This window comes from Balaenoptera physalus (genome assembly GCF_965194825.1).
Source record: "Balaenoptera physalus genome assembly, chromosome: 1".
Classification (NCBI taxonomy): domain Eukaryota; kingdom Metazoa; phylum Chordata; class Mammalia; order Artiodactyla; family Balaenopteridae; genus Balaenoptera; species Balaenoptera physalus.
In genome coordinates this window covers 146,552,690-146,568,090 of record NC_138882.1, presented here as the reverse complement: position 1 = coordinate 146,568,090, position 15,401 = coordinate 146,552,690, and the positions used below count along the sequence as shown (strand labels likewise).

The 15,401-nt window shown below is 34.3% G+C and overlaps 1 protein-coding gene across 5 annotated transcripts in view; it reads right to left on the bottom strand.

Annotated features, from left to right (window-relative positions):
• MYSM1 (Myb like, SWIRM and MPN domains 1) overlaps positions 1-15,401 on the bottom strand; it is a 74,245-nt gene that overhangs the window by 21,245 nt on the left and 37,599 nt on the right. For all 5 annotated transcript variants that reach the window (XR_014251908.1, XM_082417744.1, XM_082417742.1 and 2 more), the window contains 9 exons: positions 13,684-14,456; positions 9,725-9,855; positions 8,504-8,607; positions 7,191-7,268; positions 5,637-5,725; positions 2,665-2,719; positions 2,270-2,320; positions 1,477-1,551; positions 665-853 (listed from right to left, as the gene is read on the bottom strand). Coding sequence is in view for 4 of the 5 variants with exons in the window: in XM_082417744.1 (XP_082273870.1) it covers positions 665-853; positions 1,477-1,551; positions 2,270-2,320; positions 2,665-2,719; positions 5,637-5,725; positions 7,191-7,268; positions 8,504-8,607; positions 9,725-9,855; positions 13,684-14,456 (1,545 nt within the window). In the remaining variant the exon portion in view is untranslated. The remainder of the gene's footprint in view (positions 1-664; positions 854-1,476; positions 1,552-2,269; positions 2,321-2,664; positions 2,720-5,636; positions 5,726-7,190; positions 7,269-8,503; positions 8,608-9,724; positions 9,856-13,683; positions 14,457-15,401) is intronic.

The window sequence follows — 15,401 nt, the reverse complement described above, 5'->3', positions numbered from 1 at the left end:
GTTTCAACCACATAAATTTAAAAGTCAGTATTTACCCATACCAACATTTTAAACATCCAATAGAGGAAAAGGGAATGCAAAAGTGTGTTAAAAACTTCACTTCCAAACAGCAACTAAATTTATTCCACACCCTAAAATTTTCAGGCCAAAACATGCCCAACCCAACCTGAACAGATCACTTTTTTTAAGATCACCCTTAGAAAGATCGCCCGGCCTGCAAAATCTACATTTGCCATGGGTACATTTACACATTATTCACTAGCCCCTCGCTGTAATCTTCATCTACATGGTGATAATTTACAAACAGCTGCCTACAGCAGAAACATCCAGATATCAAACACAAAATTGCAGAATAAAACAAAACTCTGTTTTTTCCAGAGGTGCAAAATATATTATATTTCCAATTATTTCAATTGCACCCAGCCCCTGTCTTAGTTATCCCCATCATTTTTAAAGGCTCTGGGGGGAATTATCACTGTTACTTTGATGGCTTGTCTATATTAAACAGAATAGCTAATTTTCTAAATGTGTGAATAAACATGTACTACTCTTATAATCACTTTGCTAGAAATGTTAAAAGTGTATTTATTTAACAGAAAACAATGAGAGGGGAGAAAATGTGCAATTATTTACCGACTACATACAAAAAGACCTATAAACACACCTGGTATTTGGCTTGAGTGTCAATATCTCGTAAGGAAGGATTAGGATCAAAGGCAGGATGAGAATGATACCATCCAATAACACTATAGCCCCTGACAGCCAAGGTTTCCGAGGCTTGTGTTTGTGAGACGGGATCCATCTCACACTGTAGTCCTGTACTCAGACTGTTACATGGTTCTGCTGCACAGACCTATAAGGGATTAATCCTTAGATGATTATACTGAAATCCTGTTAATTCTATTGTTTCAGTCCTTTCATACACAGGTACAGGAACTTTTTAAAGCCAAGCCTTTTATCTGCCTATATAATAGGCAGCCTTTAACTTGCAAACGAATTACTCTCCAAAAGTGTGATTGTATGCGAGGAACTCAAAATCCATTTTCCTACTCAAGACAAGTTACGGGTTAGTTTTCCAGGTTGGCCTGTATAGTATCTGTATAAACACAGTCTTTCAATGACCCCTATTACTTATGATAATAATTTCTAGCAAAATGATGTATACCAAGCTTCAATTATAAGGTTAGCGCATGTTTCCTGGTCTCTGGCCTCTTAGGAGTTGAAGCTTTTTACTGGCAAAGGCAAGGAAGAACTAAGGCCTGGTAATGTTCCCTCTTTCTCGGTGGTAAAAGGAAACAGGTGCTCAATATATGGAATGTTCAGTCACCTCTGGGAATATATAACTGTCCACATTTGCATATTCTCATTTATATCATAGATAAGGTTTATATGTTAATTATACACATTGAAATCTATAAAAATATTTGGTATGGCAGCAGGACTAAATAATTTTAAAAATTTTAAGAGAAAACTTACCTCAACTATCTTATCAACTTCTGAGTATCTTCCTCCTAACAGACCAATCACTTCTGCCATAGAAACATGAGCATGCTAAAAGAAATACAAGATAGACTTAGCCCAAACATACAAACCAAACCCACCTGACCAAAAAATCAGAATAAATCTCACTTATCATAGGAGAGTCATTTACAAGTACAGTAATTATGCTTCTCAAAATGAAATAGCATAGTAGAGGAACCAGATGCTAGGCTCAGCACACAGAGACTTAAGATTTTAGACCTATCTGTACTGCTGGCTGAGAGGCTTTGAACCAAACATTGGAACACTCCAAGATGCCATTTTTTTCATTTACAAAATGAAGATACCATTTGCTCCCCATACTGAGGAAAGGTATCATAAGGATGCAAAGTAGAAATCACTCTGGGTCCTCCTACAGAAAACACCATAAACATACACAACTGCTGGAGATCTCTGTAGTTTAGTGCAGGACAAGGAGTCTCCAAATTATAAGTTGTGCTTTGTTGCAGTTATCTAGAAGGCAGCAGACAAGGATACTAGGAAATTAAAATAGGGTTAATGATGATAAACAGTCTGCAAAAACTCACATTAATTTATTTTCTCTAAAATATGGAAACATGCAATTGTTTGGCTTTTCTCCAAAAGAAAAGACTTATTTTTTAGATTCCTTGTAAAGGAGGATAGTTAAGATCCAAAATACACGTCTTCCATACTCTCTCTTACGCCTGCAATAAAAATACACAAGAATAGAAATCAGAATAACTAAGTAAACACAATATAATATCCTTACCAAATCCATTATTAAAAGTGCTTCTGAAGCCACTTTCACCTGAAATGGCTCCTGAAATATAAAAAAAAAAAAAAAATGGGGGAGCATAAAAATAGAGATTTTGTTCCTATCGGAATGCCCACCCTTTTCTCCTTTATCTATCACACCAAGTTCTCACCACCAACCAAGGCTCAGCACAAATCAGACTTTTAAAGAAATATATGTATAATTCAAAGCCCTAGCATGGAAAAATTCTTTTCTCATTTTCCATCTGTATCACTCATCTGACCTTCAGTGTACCCTGCCTTATCCAACCTTTCTTATACACATGCCTTGCACACACAGAAAAAGAAGAAATATTTCATGTCTGAGAGGAGGGTATTATTTACGGTCATTCAGTGATGAATAAGTAGTACCTGCTTTTCTTCACTGAAAAAATTACAAGGTATCAGTTGGAAGGGATCGAATGAGCTGGAAAAGGAAAAAGAAAAAAAAATCATTCCTAATATAATTTCAATAACATAACCAGGAAAATAACATTCATTTACAAATTTGAAAATGTGTACCAATAATCTAAACCTAAACTCTGAGTGAAAAAAATATTAAACTAGGAGAACTTCTTGTGATACAACCCTTTTGAAAGAAGCACTGTTCTTTCAGACTTGATTAAAAATTTGGGAAACAACATGACCTTTGGGAAAAAGTAATTTTGTTGTCTTAATTTCTTTTAACACCCAAAGAGGAGAACATTATAAATGGCCAGACATGTGTCCTACACTGAAAGTAGGTTTCAAAAGTTCAATGAAAACCTAACCCTGACATTAAGATAGGAAACAAAGTTCAAGAAAGATGGAAGTTTCTCAGAAACACTTCTGTCAGTACAATGTGTTCAGCAGAGTAGGGACTCAGTAAGTATTTGTTGAAAGAATAAATGACAAACAGTTCTGTTAAAGATATGAATGGATATCGAAAGTTCTATGATAAACTCATCTTTTAAAATGAAAAAGTATAAACGATGGAAAGAGGGATGCCTAAGCAAGGCTAGATACAAAAGCATGTGTAAATCTGAGAGAAATATTAGAAAGGCTTTGTTTGACCAATAAAGAATTGAGGTTTGAGAAAAATATTTAAAGTGTTTTTAGGCTACAGTCAGAGAAAACAAACAGCGAATATGTTCAAGTTAACAACTGGAAAAGAGCAGAACTATTTAGTTCCTATTCTACCACACACATAGTGCTAGGAGATTAGATACTTTGTTTTGCTGAATACTGTATCGCAAGTACCTAGAACAGTGCTTGACACACAGTAGGCATTCAAAAAGTGTTTGCTGAATGAGGAAGATCTTCAAGTTAGAAAGTGCTTTGTCAATGCAAATAAAAAGAAATGAAAGGTCAAGATAGATGAGAAAATAGAAGGAAAGCATATGCATCCCAGAACACTTTGAAGAACCATCATGTGAAACCACCATCAACCCTTTTTGAGGAACCATAGAGAATGAAAAAATTATTGGAGGACTAGGAATAGGCAATTATTGGGCCTGTTTTCAAAACACAAAAAAAGAAGCAGAGGAATTAAATGTTGAGTATCAGGAAAATTCTAGAAAAGATTAAACAGCTGATTTGTGAGCTTTTAGCAAGTGAAGAGGTGACTACTAAGAACAATAATGGGTTCATGAAAACATAAGTCATGACAGGTATACCTAAATTTCATTTTTGATAGGAATGATCTGCTAGAAACTAGCAGACTCATAAAGACTCAAATATAGTTACTAAATGTAAGCAAGACATCTGCTATGATTATTCTTCTGCATAAGATGAAGAAATAAGAGTTAATTGTGGTAGTATATAGCTCATTGAACAATGATGTCTGAGGTTTACATTTATCTCAGTTAAACATTTTAATCAGTGATCAATGGTAGAAAAGGCAAGCTTATTGAAATGTTGATTCAAAGCTACGAAGAAAAGTGGATCTGGATTCAAAAAGGTCCTCACAAACTGGAAGAATGACTTGAAATTACAGTAAGTATGTCTCACATTTAGATTCTGAAAATCAAATGTGTGGACACTAGATGAGGAGTCCTAGCTTAGGGACAACTGTATTTTCTTACATGGTTAATCTCATTTAATTTATTCTCACAACTCTAAGTTTTGATTTTAATTTTAGAGAGGTGATATATAATGTAATGGTTAGGAGTATGGATTCTTAAGCCTTAATGCCTGGGTTAAATCACAACACCACCATTAACAAGCATGGGCAAGTCACACAACCTCTTTGTGCCTCTCAGTTTCCTCATCTATAAAATGGGAATGATTATATTAACTACTTCATAGGGTTGTCATGAGGATTAAATGAGATAATATATATGAAGTGCTTAAAACATACCCAACAGTGTTAGCTATTATGGACATTATTTTATAAATGAGGACCCAAGGCTTATAAAGGCTTTGTGTAACTTACCCAGGGACATACAACTGCTTGAGTATTAGGGCTCTTTCCATTGAAAATAACCAAGTGGCATTCCTGGATGTCTTGTTTTAAAGGGACACTGACAAAACTATAGTCTATTTCATGGGTCATCTGCAGGAAGTGAGGGTCTACAAAGTCAAGGCATTTAACTTATTTGGTGACCCTTAATGTTACAAGTTAAATATTTTAAATTATTAAAGAAAAAAACCTAACATTCAGCATCAATCAAAGAGAGAACTAGTCATTTCATGAGGTTAACTGTTCATAATGTCTAAGGAGTTAAATGACCACCTGTCACAAACAAGGTCCCCTTACAACATATGTTGGATCCTATATTCACTGAACATGAACAAATTAACACTTTTGCTCAAGGTCTCCCAAATTAATAATCAGTGAAATAAAAAATTTCAGCAGTACTTTTTTTAAATTTATTTATTTTATTATTTTATTTTATTTATTTATTGTTTCTGGCTGTGTTGGGTCTTCGTCACTGTGCACGGGCTTTTCTCTGGTTGCGGCAAGCGGGGGATACTCTTCGTCGCGGTGTGCAGGCTTCTCATTGTGGTGGCTTCTCTTTTTGCGGAGCATGGGCTCTAGGTGCGCGGGCTTCAGTAGTTGTGGCACGCAGGCTCAGTAGTTGTGGCTCGTGGGTCCTAGAGTACAGGCTCAGTAGTTGTGGCACACAGGTTTAGTTGCTCCACGGCATGCGGGATCTTCCCGGACCAGGGATCGAACCCGTGTCCCCTGCACTGGCAGGCGGATTCTCAACCACTGCACCACCAGGGAAGCCCCTTCAGCAGTATTTTTAAACTTAATGTGGACAATGTAATGTTGCAATATCAGATATCCCTTCCATACGTTTTCTAATCACTTGTGATACGTTTAAAAAAAAAAATCACACTTATATGATGTCACACTATACCTTTTTGTTGGCCTTGGCACTTTTGAAGATTTACCAGGTTTGCATTTTTCCTCCTCTCTTCTTCTTGCCAACTCCTCAGCAGAGAGATGCTAAAAAAAAAAAAAAAAAAACCATTTGATCAAAGAGTCCATCAACCACTGAGAGGGAAAGTTAATAAAGAGACACCACAGCATAAAGCTAAAGAGCACAGATTCGGCAGACAGAATGCCTGTCTCTGCTACTTACTAGCTGCGTGACCCTGGCCAAGCTACTGAAGCTTTCTGTGTTTCAGTTTTCCTCATCTTTAAAATGAGAACAATAATAGTAATAATAACAATGTCATGATGTTATCATGAAGATTAAATGAGTTAATGTTTCCAAAATATTGACAATAATGTCTGACACAGTAAGTCCTTTATAAATATAAAATAAAATAATTCTCTTTCATTTCATTTCTATTACCAATCTTGTATTCCAGCCCTTATGAACTATGTACCTTTTCCAGAATATATCTGGTATTTTCCTATGTCTGTACCTTTGCTTATGCCTCTCCTTCAGCTTGGAGTTCCCTCATCCACATTTCCAAATTTTGAGATTCTCCTGCTCATCCTTCAAGTCACAGATGAAAAATCACATCTTCTGTGAAACCTTCCCTGATCACACCCTTAGGGAGGACCTTATATTTCTTGGAACCAATCTCATAGAACTTACCATAGGTTTTATCTTTCCTACTAGAAATGTAAGTTCCTGGTAGGCAGGAACCATGTGCTACTAATTGTTGTGCCTAGAATAATGCTCAGATGTGAGGCTGGGGGGCAGGGAATGGGGAAGAGAGAGAAGAGAACTAACATTTATTGAGTACCTGGTACATGCAAAGGCTTACTGAGTACCGAGTATTAGGACCTTCATACATTTTATTTCACTTAAATCTTACAACAATCTTTGAGGGAGATGTTATCACCCACACTTCATAAATAAAGCCCTGAGATTTGGTACAGTTACGCAAGGTAACAAAGCCAGTAAGTACACATTCACATATTATTTCCATTTGACTGCACTGGTTGTTCACAAACAAATTATATATGCACAGAACACATTCGTGTGTGTGCGCGCGTGCACGCACATACACACATATACTCACTGCCTATGTTTCTTTTTAGGACCATAATTTTTGTTAGTAGAAATAATACTTTAATATTTGTAATTCAATTTATGTCTAATGCATGGAACAATATTTTGATTGGTATATCAGAACATCATTCAGTGACTTTACTGAAATGAATAGGGCACAACTCCCTGGCACCTTGGCAGATATTCTGGAGCTAGAGACCAGAATATAGAGACAGATAATCAAAGTTCTGAAAATTAGTCAAACTCCTAGTTAACTGTACCATCAGTGCCTTCTTTGTTGTTTACTGATGACTTCTAGACAAACAAATTAACGTGGGAAAGAGACATATATATATATACACACCCACACATAAAACAAGTGTAATATATGTGACATTAAGATATACAAATGTATACTGACAAAACAACTTTCACTTTTGAGTCATTTGAAGGGATCAAAGTTACCTCAAACGTTTGTCCTTCTAAGTCTTTTGCATCACACCAATTTCCCCAGGGGTCTCGGACCCTACGTCTCCTTGTGCGCTGTGATGAAATTAAAAATAAAGCAAAAGGTCACAAGATTAGCTTGGAGAAATCACAGCACATTAACACACAAAACCAAAATGATAATTTTCTAAAATTCAATTTCTCCATTAAAATACCGTAATCCCTGATCAGCAATGCCTGACTGTATTTTATTAATTTACATTGAATAGTTAGCACTCTGCTCAGAAATAAATCAGTGATGATTTTCTAAATTTTATTTCAATTTCTCTTTAATTTTCATTTCCTTTCACCATTTGGGAGTTACAACTCTAGGACAAGAATATTTTTTAGGACCAAAAATAATCACCATGAAAATGACTTTGTGGTAGAAAACTTGCAAGAACACACAGCCAGAGGTATAATATTGAAAACTAGAAGCAAAATAATTATATTTCAGGCTTAGGAAAAGATTGCCTAGTTAATACAAATAGTAAAAAATTATAAAGTTGGTTGACTGGATTAGTAATATCCAGTTTTGCAAACATCAGTACTGAAGCCTTTAAAATGGACCGGCTGCCAGAAGCCAGTGTATGACTAGCACCACCTCCAGCAACTGTATATGAAAACACCCTTTCTTAAAAAAATAAACTAGGTAGAAATGGTTTACAGCCTAAACACTCTGAGAAAAATACCTACTCTATTATCTATACTTTTTCCATTTATCTTACCTATTACCAATTTAACCTATTTTATTAGTAAAGTCAACAAGACCACAATATGACTCTGCCTTTTAGGAGACTTGTTGGATCACTTATTTTCAAAATAAGATGCATGCATTTTAAAATACTGTAAAACTCACTAACCTCAAGAATTAAAAACTAAAGGCTAAAATATTTTGAATGGCACTTCTACAAAGCTAAATCTTATGGTAAGAATTTTCAGCAAACAAAAAACAAATGAAAGAAAAAAGAGCTAAACTGTATAGTTTTAAAAGATACATTAGATACAGAATCAAAACAAAGCAGTCTAAGACCACTTCAGCGAAACATCATGCTCTGTGTGAAGTTTGTGAGTGAATTTTTAAATTTTGGGGGTTTGTTTTTTGCCTCATAAATCAACATGAAACTGAATGGAAACGAAAAAAGTGAATGGCTTGGGTGAAATAAAAGCAAAAACATGTTCTTCTACTAGATGGCCATTTGTTAAACAGGGGAAGAGAAGTAGGCATATCTTTCTTAACAGGGTAAGGAGCAATCAGGAAAGATCATTTAGTGAGAGAAAGGACTGCTTACCATAGACTGCAGACGCTGGGCAAGTTGGTACGCTTCTACTGTGTCTTTTCTGTCTCTGATTCGTACTTTATCAACTGGCTGTGGCCTGTTATATACAGCCTGTTCTATTGGAATCCAGGAAAAACAAAACAATCTATTATTTTATGGAACTTATTTGTTAAATAGGAAGGCACATCTATACTATTAATTATAAGCCAATATCTAAGTTTTTAAAAAAATATGAGCTTATTTCCACAATACACATTTGATGTGCTACTTGGTAGTTCTCACATAAAAGTATGCTGTTATTATAAGGAAATCTCAATAAAATGAAATATTTAGGAAATGGGTCATTTGTTTAATTTCTGATTAAATGAATGCTAAGCCTACTTTGTTACCTTTGCAAGTCTAATACAGTAAACATGATTTCATTTTTCTTTTAGTGGCTAAGGAAGGTATGACACCTTAGTTTTCCTGTAAAGCCAGTCCTAATACCGTGCTTTGGGCAAACAAGGATGCTGAAATGTAGGACAGATCCCAGGGCAAACTATAAATTCTCTCTCTACATGAAATGAAATAATCTCTCACAGGACGTTTTCTGGTTGTCTTTTCATAGACACAGAATACAGAATATACTCCTCTCAAACTATGGGTTACAAGATTCTAATTAACTTATCACTTTGCAACTATAACTATTATCTTTCTTCAAAATTGTCATGTTAATTCAATAAAAGGACAGAATACATTTAAAAATGTGCTTAAATTTGAGAAAAACTAGAGTGAAAGAAACTTTCTACCACGAAAAATATTTTGGCACTTTTATTACATTTAAGTGTAGAGGTTCATAAATTATTTTCTTTATTTAAGCACTGCTAGACAGTATTTCTAGCATTAACACAGTATTTCCAAATCAAATGGGCTTTGATTGGACTTTTCATAAAATTACTTTTACTTGACAAAGAACTGCATCCTTAAATCATTTCTACCAGTTAGACTGAATATTCTTCCTTTAAAATCATACCACCAATTTTCAATGTAGGTTAAAAGGAAATACAGTTTATCAACAGAAATCTGTTTCAAAACAAAATCTCAATAATACATTTATTCTATAATGTTATAGCATCTTTCTGTATTCTATATCTATAATAAGTCTAACTTGAATTCTAACTATCAAAGAAATTAATGGGTGCTATAAGGATAAAAAATGTCGAGTAAAAGATGTTGTTGGGTTTTTATTTTTACCACATCCAAAATTGATTGCTCCTATCAACTCGAGGTATGTATGAATCCGTCCAATACAATTAACATCCCCACAGTTCTTCAGGCCAGGACGTACTGAGGTCTTATTTAAGTATTTCGGTTTGCATATCTCCCTAAGAGATGGAAGTACAATTATTTTGGATAAAAACATAAAAGAAGATTTCTGGGGGAAACTTTTAATCTTTGAAATATTTTAAAAATGTACCCCCTCTCAATATGTAATGTGTACAGACAACGTTAATACATAATATCCAAGTGTACTTTCTTTTCTGAAGTAAAATATCTTTCCATGATACAGTAACTTACAAGTATAGTGTGAGTTTTACAAGTATCATTTCTTCCCCAATATTAAATTCAATAGATTTCAGTTATCCCAGGACTCTGAAGTTAGAGCGTTATATATCTACAGATCCAAATGCAAGCCTGAATCTTTGAATGAAAAGGGCATATTCATAATATATTGAAAATATTTAGTATTAGACACTCCAATTTTTAATAAATTGCTTAGGTTCATTTACTTTTACTTTGCTGGACAACATCTTTTAATTACAAGCTACCTTATAAATGCTTAAAAGTTTCATATTAGTTTTTAATCATTATGCTAGTAAATATTAAGTGCTCTCAGTGGAAAACAGAAACGGATACTACAGCGCATTCTAAAGGAATAAAGAAATGCACAAAGACTATGAAAGAAATAAGAGGTTTCCATAACAAAATACGTATTTACTAAATATACTTAATGTACCATGTCAGATGGTACAACATAAAGTTTAAGTAACAGAGGACTTAATAACAGTAACAAACAATTACTGAGTGCTTATAACAGATGCTGTACTAAGGGTTATATACAACTCTACAAAGCAGATTTTATCATTCTTATTTTAGAGGAAAGGAAACAAGTAGGTGAGAGGGATTAAAGCACTGACTTAAGGAAGTGACAAGATTCAAACACAGACTTTATAAACCAAGTATTCAGATATATCATATAACATAGGTATTTCTTAATCAATCTTTATTCTACAAATATTTATTTTGTGTCCTATACACCAGGCACTGTTCTAGGCACTAAGGATACAGAGATGAATCTGAAGTTCCTGAACTTACAGACCTTACATTCTAATAGTCAATAAATTAATGAATAATATATACTATGTTGTCAGGTAGCAGTATGTGCTAGGAAGACACAGTAAGAAGGATAAGAGGATAGAATAGGACAAATAGCTACAGACTATTTTATTTTTTTTTTCTTTTTTTTCAGACTATTTTAGATAGGGTGTTTAGGGAAGGCCTAAGCAAAAACCAAATTGAAAATCATAAATTCTATAGAAGTTCAGGGAGGGTAAAAAGTAATCTGTGATGTGGGAGGGTATCAGAAGTTCCATTACAAAGGTGAGATTTCAGTGTATCTTGAAAGAAAAGTAAACAAACTGTGCAAATGAAGGCAAGAAAGCTGGAATGGGCATGGTATACCCAGCCATCCAAAAACTGTACGAATCTATGAACTGTACTGGTCTAATTAAAGATTATCCAAATTGAAAGGCTTTAAACAAAGAGCTTAGTACTAGTACCGCACTGAACAAATAGTAAGGCCTCTACAAATATCTGTTTATGATATAATGATGATTCGCTCTTTCAATCTGCCTCTGTATTCCAAGCATTGTTCTAAGCACTAGGGACGTAACAATGAACAATGAACATGGAGCCTACATTATCATGGGGGGTTGGGGAGAGAGGAGACAACACACAAATAAAAATATAATATTTTCAGTGGTAGTAAGTTCTATAAGATACATAAAATGCAGGGTTAGAGAATGACAGGGAGGAGATATGTGAGTTACTGTAGACACGGGGTGGTCAGAGAAGGCCTCTAATTTCCCTTGAGCAGAACGGAAAGAGAAGAGGAAGCAAGATTCACCAAGATCTGGCGGGGGGAAAACATGCAAGGCAGCATGAAAAGTCAGTCAAGGCCCAGAGCTGAAAGTGTGAAAATAATGGGTCAAGACTGCAGTCTCTGGAACCACCTTCGCCTAATGGGACCTGGAACAAGTTCCTTTCCCTCTCTGAACCTCATTTTGCTCATCTGTAAAATGAGGACAAGGCTGTCAAGAGGACTAGAGATGACTTAAATACAACGCATTGCATTTGGTAAGTATTCAATAATGATACTGACTACTATTTTAATAAAATATTCCCCTAAACAGGGAGTTAACTGCATGTGCTTTTATGGAAAGGATCTTTAAGCAACAAACAAATCTGGCAGGACTTTTTTTTATCTTTAAAACTTTAACTCTTCTATTTTTTTAATACTGCCTCCAGTCTCTAAACACTCTCTTCTATTTCTGAAGAGAATAGGTTTGAGTTCCTGTTCAAAACATTCCTTTTTGCTTTCACACTCTTTGACTAAATCATCATACTGAAACAGTAATATTTAACTGGTTTCATGAACTAAGGCAAACGGCATTAGGAAACTACTGCCATATAATTTATGCTATCCATATAAATTATTCTGCCTCATAAATCCAAAATTCAAAGTAACAAATGAAATGTGATTACAGTAACATTAAGTAGTCACTGAAAATTTATAGACACTTTTGAGTTAGCCATTATTTTGAAGCACTTTTATTTTGGCCATTCATGCTCTTATTTCCAAAAACAAAATTAGATACCAACAGAGATTTAATTTAATTTGTCTTTTTTAATAGTGTGAATTAGGCAATGTGGAATAATGGCAAGAGTGATTTACAGAGTTGAGACTTGCACTGAAGTCCTTCTTTTGTCAGCAGCTGGTCTGTATAATTCAAGGCGGCTCCCTAAACCTCTCCTGACCTCAAGATCATTCTATCAAATAGAGAAAATACCACCTATTTTACAAGATTGTTGTGAGGATGACAGAGAAAAGACAGAGAATCTGAAAAGACAGATGACAGAGAAAAGCTTTCTGTAAACTATAAAACACTATGCAAATGTCAGGAGTGGTTCCTTATAGGTATTCTTTACTTTGATACCACCCTTACCTAGAATTTTCCTAACCTCAACCATTTGTGAGATAACCAAGAGTCAAGAACAAGAAAAAAATCTTTCTTTTAGAATAAGGCTATCTTTAGATGTCAAAATACTTAATACTGTGTGGGTAAAATGAAAGTTACTAATTTAGTAAGTCTGGTTGTTTTCCTTTGGTAATCTTCCTAGGTTACAGCAGAAGCCCTCTGTAAAGATGGCTCTACACAATTCTGTAGCTCCTAAAGCAATAAAAATTATGCATGTTTGATGATGTCTTAATTAAACTATTATGAAAAATGCAAATCACTTTCAGAGCACTTAAGCTAATAAGGTGGGAAGTTTTTGGTTTGTTCCCCATCCCTGAGTAAATAATTCAAATAAAAGGCACTGAAAATTTAGAGGGTAAACTTAATATATCAAAAAATTCCTGTATCCTGATGAAGGAATTATTAACACATTATGTCACAAGTTCAAAGTTGAAAGCATTTAAGGCAGCTATTTAGAATGGTTTCTGAAATCTAGCCACATTTAATGATACTATCCTGTCACCAAAGTTTTCTCTCTTTGTACTTCAAAGTACATCATAAACTAAGAAAGACATTCTCCCCCTTTTCCCATGCAGTTAGTGTTTTCTATATCTTCCTAACATTGTCCTAAGAAACCGCTTCTTAAGGCAATCATCTATCCCTTTTCTTCTAGGACCACAGACTCTTAAAGAACAGACAGATGGGTTAAGATAGCTATAGATGACAATATTTACCAAAACTTTCAAAAGATTTCATTATGAGAAATTTTAAGTTTTGCCTATTGAAATATATAATATGTTAAAGCTCTCTGGAACACTAGGAATATAAAATACTAAATTCTGCATAGGCCTAACTAAATACTCTATAGAGTATCATAAGTTTTAAACCAGCACCAAAAATACAATTTTTCCTTACCACTGGTCCAAAATATAATTCCTAATTTTCAAATAGCGTTCTGGTGTTTTAGCTTGGCGTCCCTCAAAAAACTCAGGAATTGCTTGTTTTTCTTCCTCTTGAATGATATTTCTATCAATTTCTATTTCTTGTTCTGGTGGCTTAAGCTCTTCTTCCTCATGGCTCTCCTCCTCCATTTGGCAGGAAGAATGAAAAAGCAATTCATTATCACTCAAGTCTTTCTGAACTTCACAAGGCTCTGGAGAAGGTAACTGCCTGGCATCATCTATTATTCCATTTCCATCATGCTTATTACAGTTTTTCATCAGTTTATTACATTTCTGATCATATAATTCAACTGATTTTTGGTCACTGGTGTTGTGATTTTCAGTCCAAAATGTATTTCCTGAGCTTGAAAGTGTTTCCATCTCATCTTGCTTTATATTCTGAAGATACTCCTTGGAAGATTTAGAAATGGGATCTTCCTGGCTGTCAGAAGCAATGAATTCTCCTTTACTGGTTTCATGACTTTTATTTTTAGAGATATCTAATAAGAGATCACTGCTAAGATTCTTTTGGGGAGCTTGAGAAGTCAACTCATCTGCCTCATCTGTGATGTCTACTTCTTCATCATCAGATAACTTTTCAATTTTTACAGCATTCCAGTTGGGATCAGCACGACCCCTTAAACCTGATGGTGTCCATGCCTTTGTGCCTTCATCTTCATTTTTCATCTGAAAACCACTGCTGTTTTTCTGATTTGGTGTTTCCTTCTCTGGACCATCTGATTTTACCTTATTAAAAATCAAGATAAAGCCTCCATAATATTAGCATTTTTAAAATGTAATCACTGGCACAAAAAAATAGGATAGATACAAAATTATTAAACTGAGTACATGTCAATGGTATATTATACCTTTATTGTGCTTTTCTTTGAAGGGTTTACAACTGCATTTTAAATGTAAAAGATCATCATTTCAAATTTCCATAAATATATTTGACTCATTCATGGTCTGGTGATTTTTATTAATCAAATAATCATGACCTACTATTCAATACTTAATTTTCAATATTAAGTTTAAAACAGGAATCTGGCTCAGATCAACCATACAGAATGAAGCAAACAACCGTCATACAAGGTATTCTCGAAGATATTTGTAAAGGCTTATTTCTCAGAATGTCTGATACCTCAGCTGATCATTTTTTATAATGCTAAAAAAAATCCTTTAGTTAAAGGAGTCTATCTCACATATCTTCACTTAGTAAATTAAAATCATCTTTTATTTAAATACAAAGACAATAGAAACAAACTGGTTTTTGCAGGTTCATTTAATGTAGCTCCAATTTAAGGCATGAAATTATCTATCATATCTGCTATTATAAACATAAATATCTTGTAATGCAATAAGGAAAAGAAAATAAATGTCAACGAGTATATATGATTTGAAATAAAACCTTTGTTACATAGAGTTTTTGAAAAATCTTGTACGACTGATATACCCAAGGGATGACAGCTTCCAAAGAGAGATTATTTATAGATCTTTTATCACAATAGACTCCCAGGATCTCATATTTGAGGTTAATTGGCTTACTATGTAGAGGAGAAGGAGAAGGTAGCAGGAGGGAAAAGGAGATTTGGACATTTAGCCTGAAATAGACATTAACAACCTTGCTATTTATTTGAAGTCTCCAGTTTTTAGCTTAAGAATTCAGATAAAATTTTGCATTGTATTTCATTA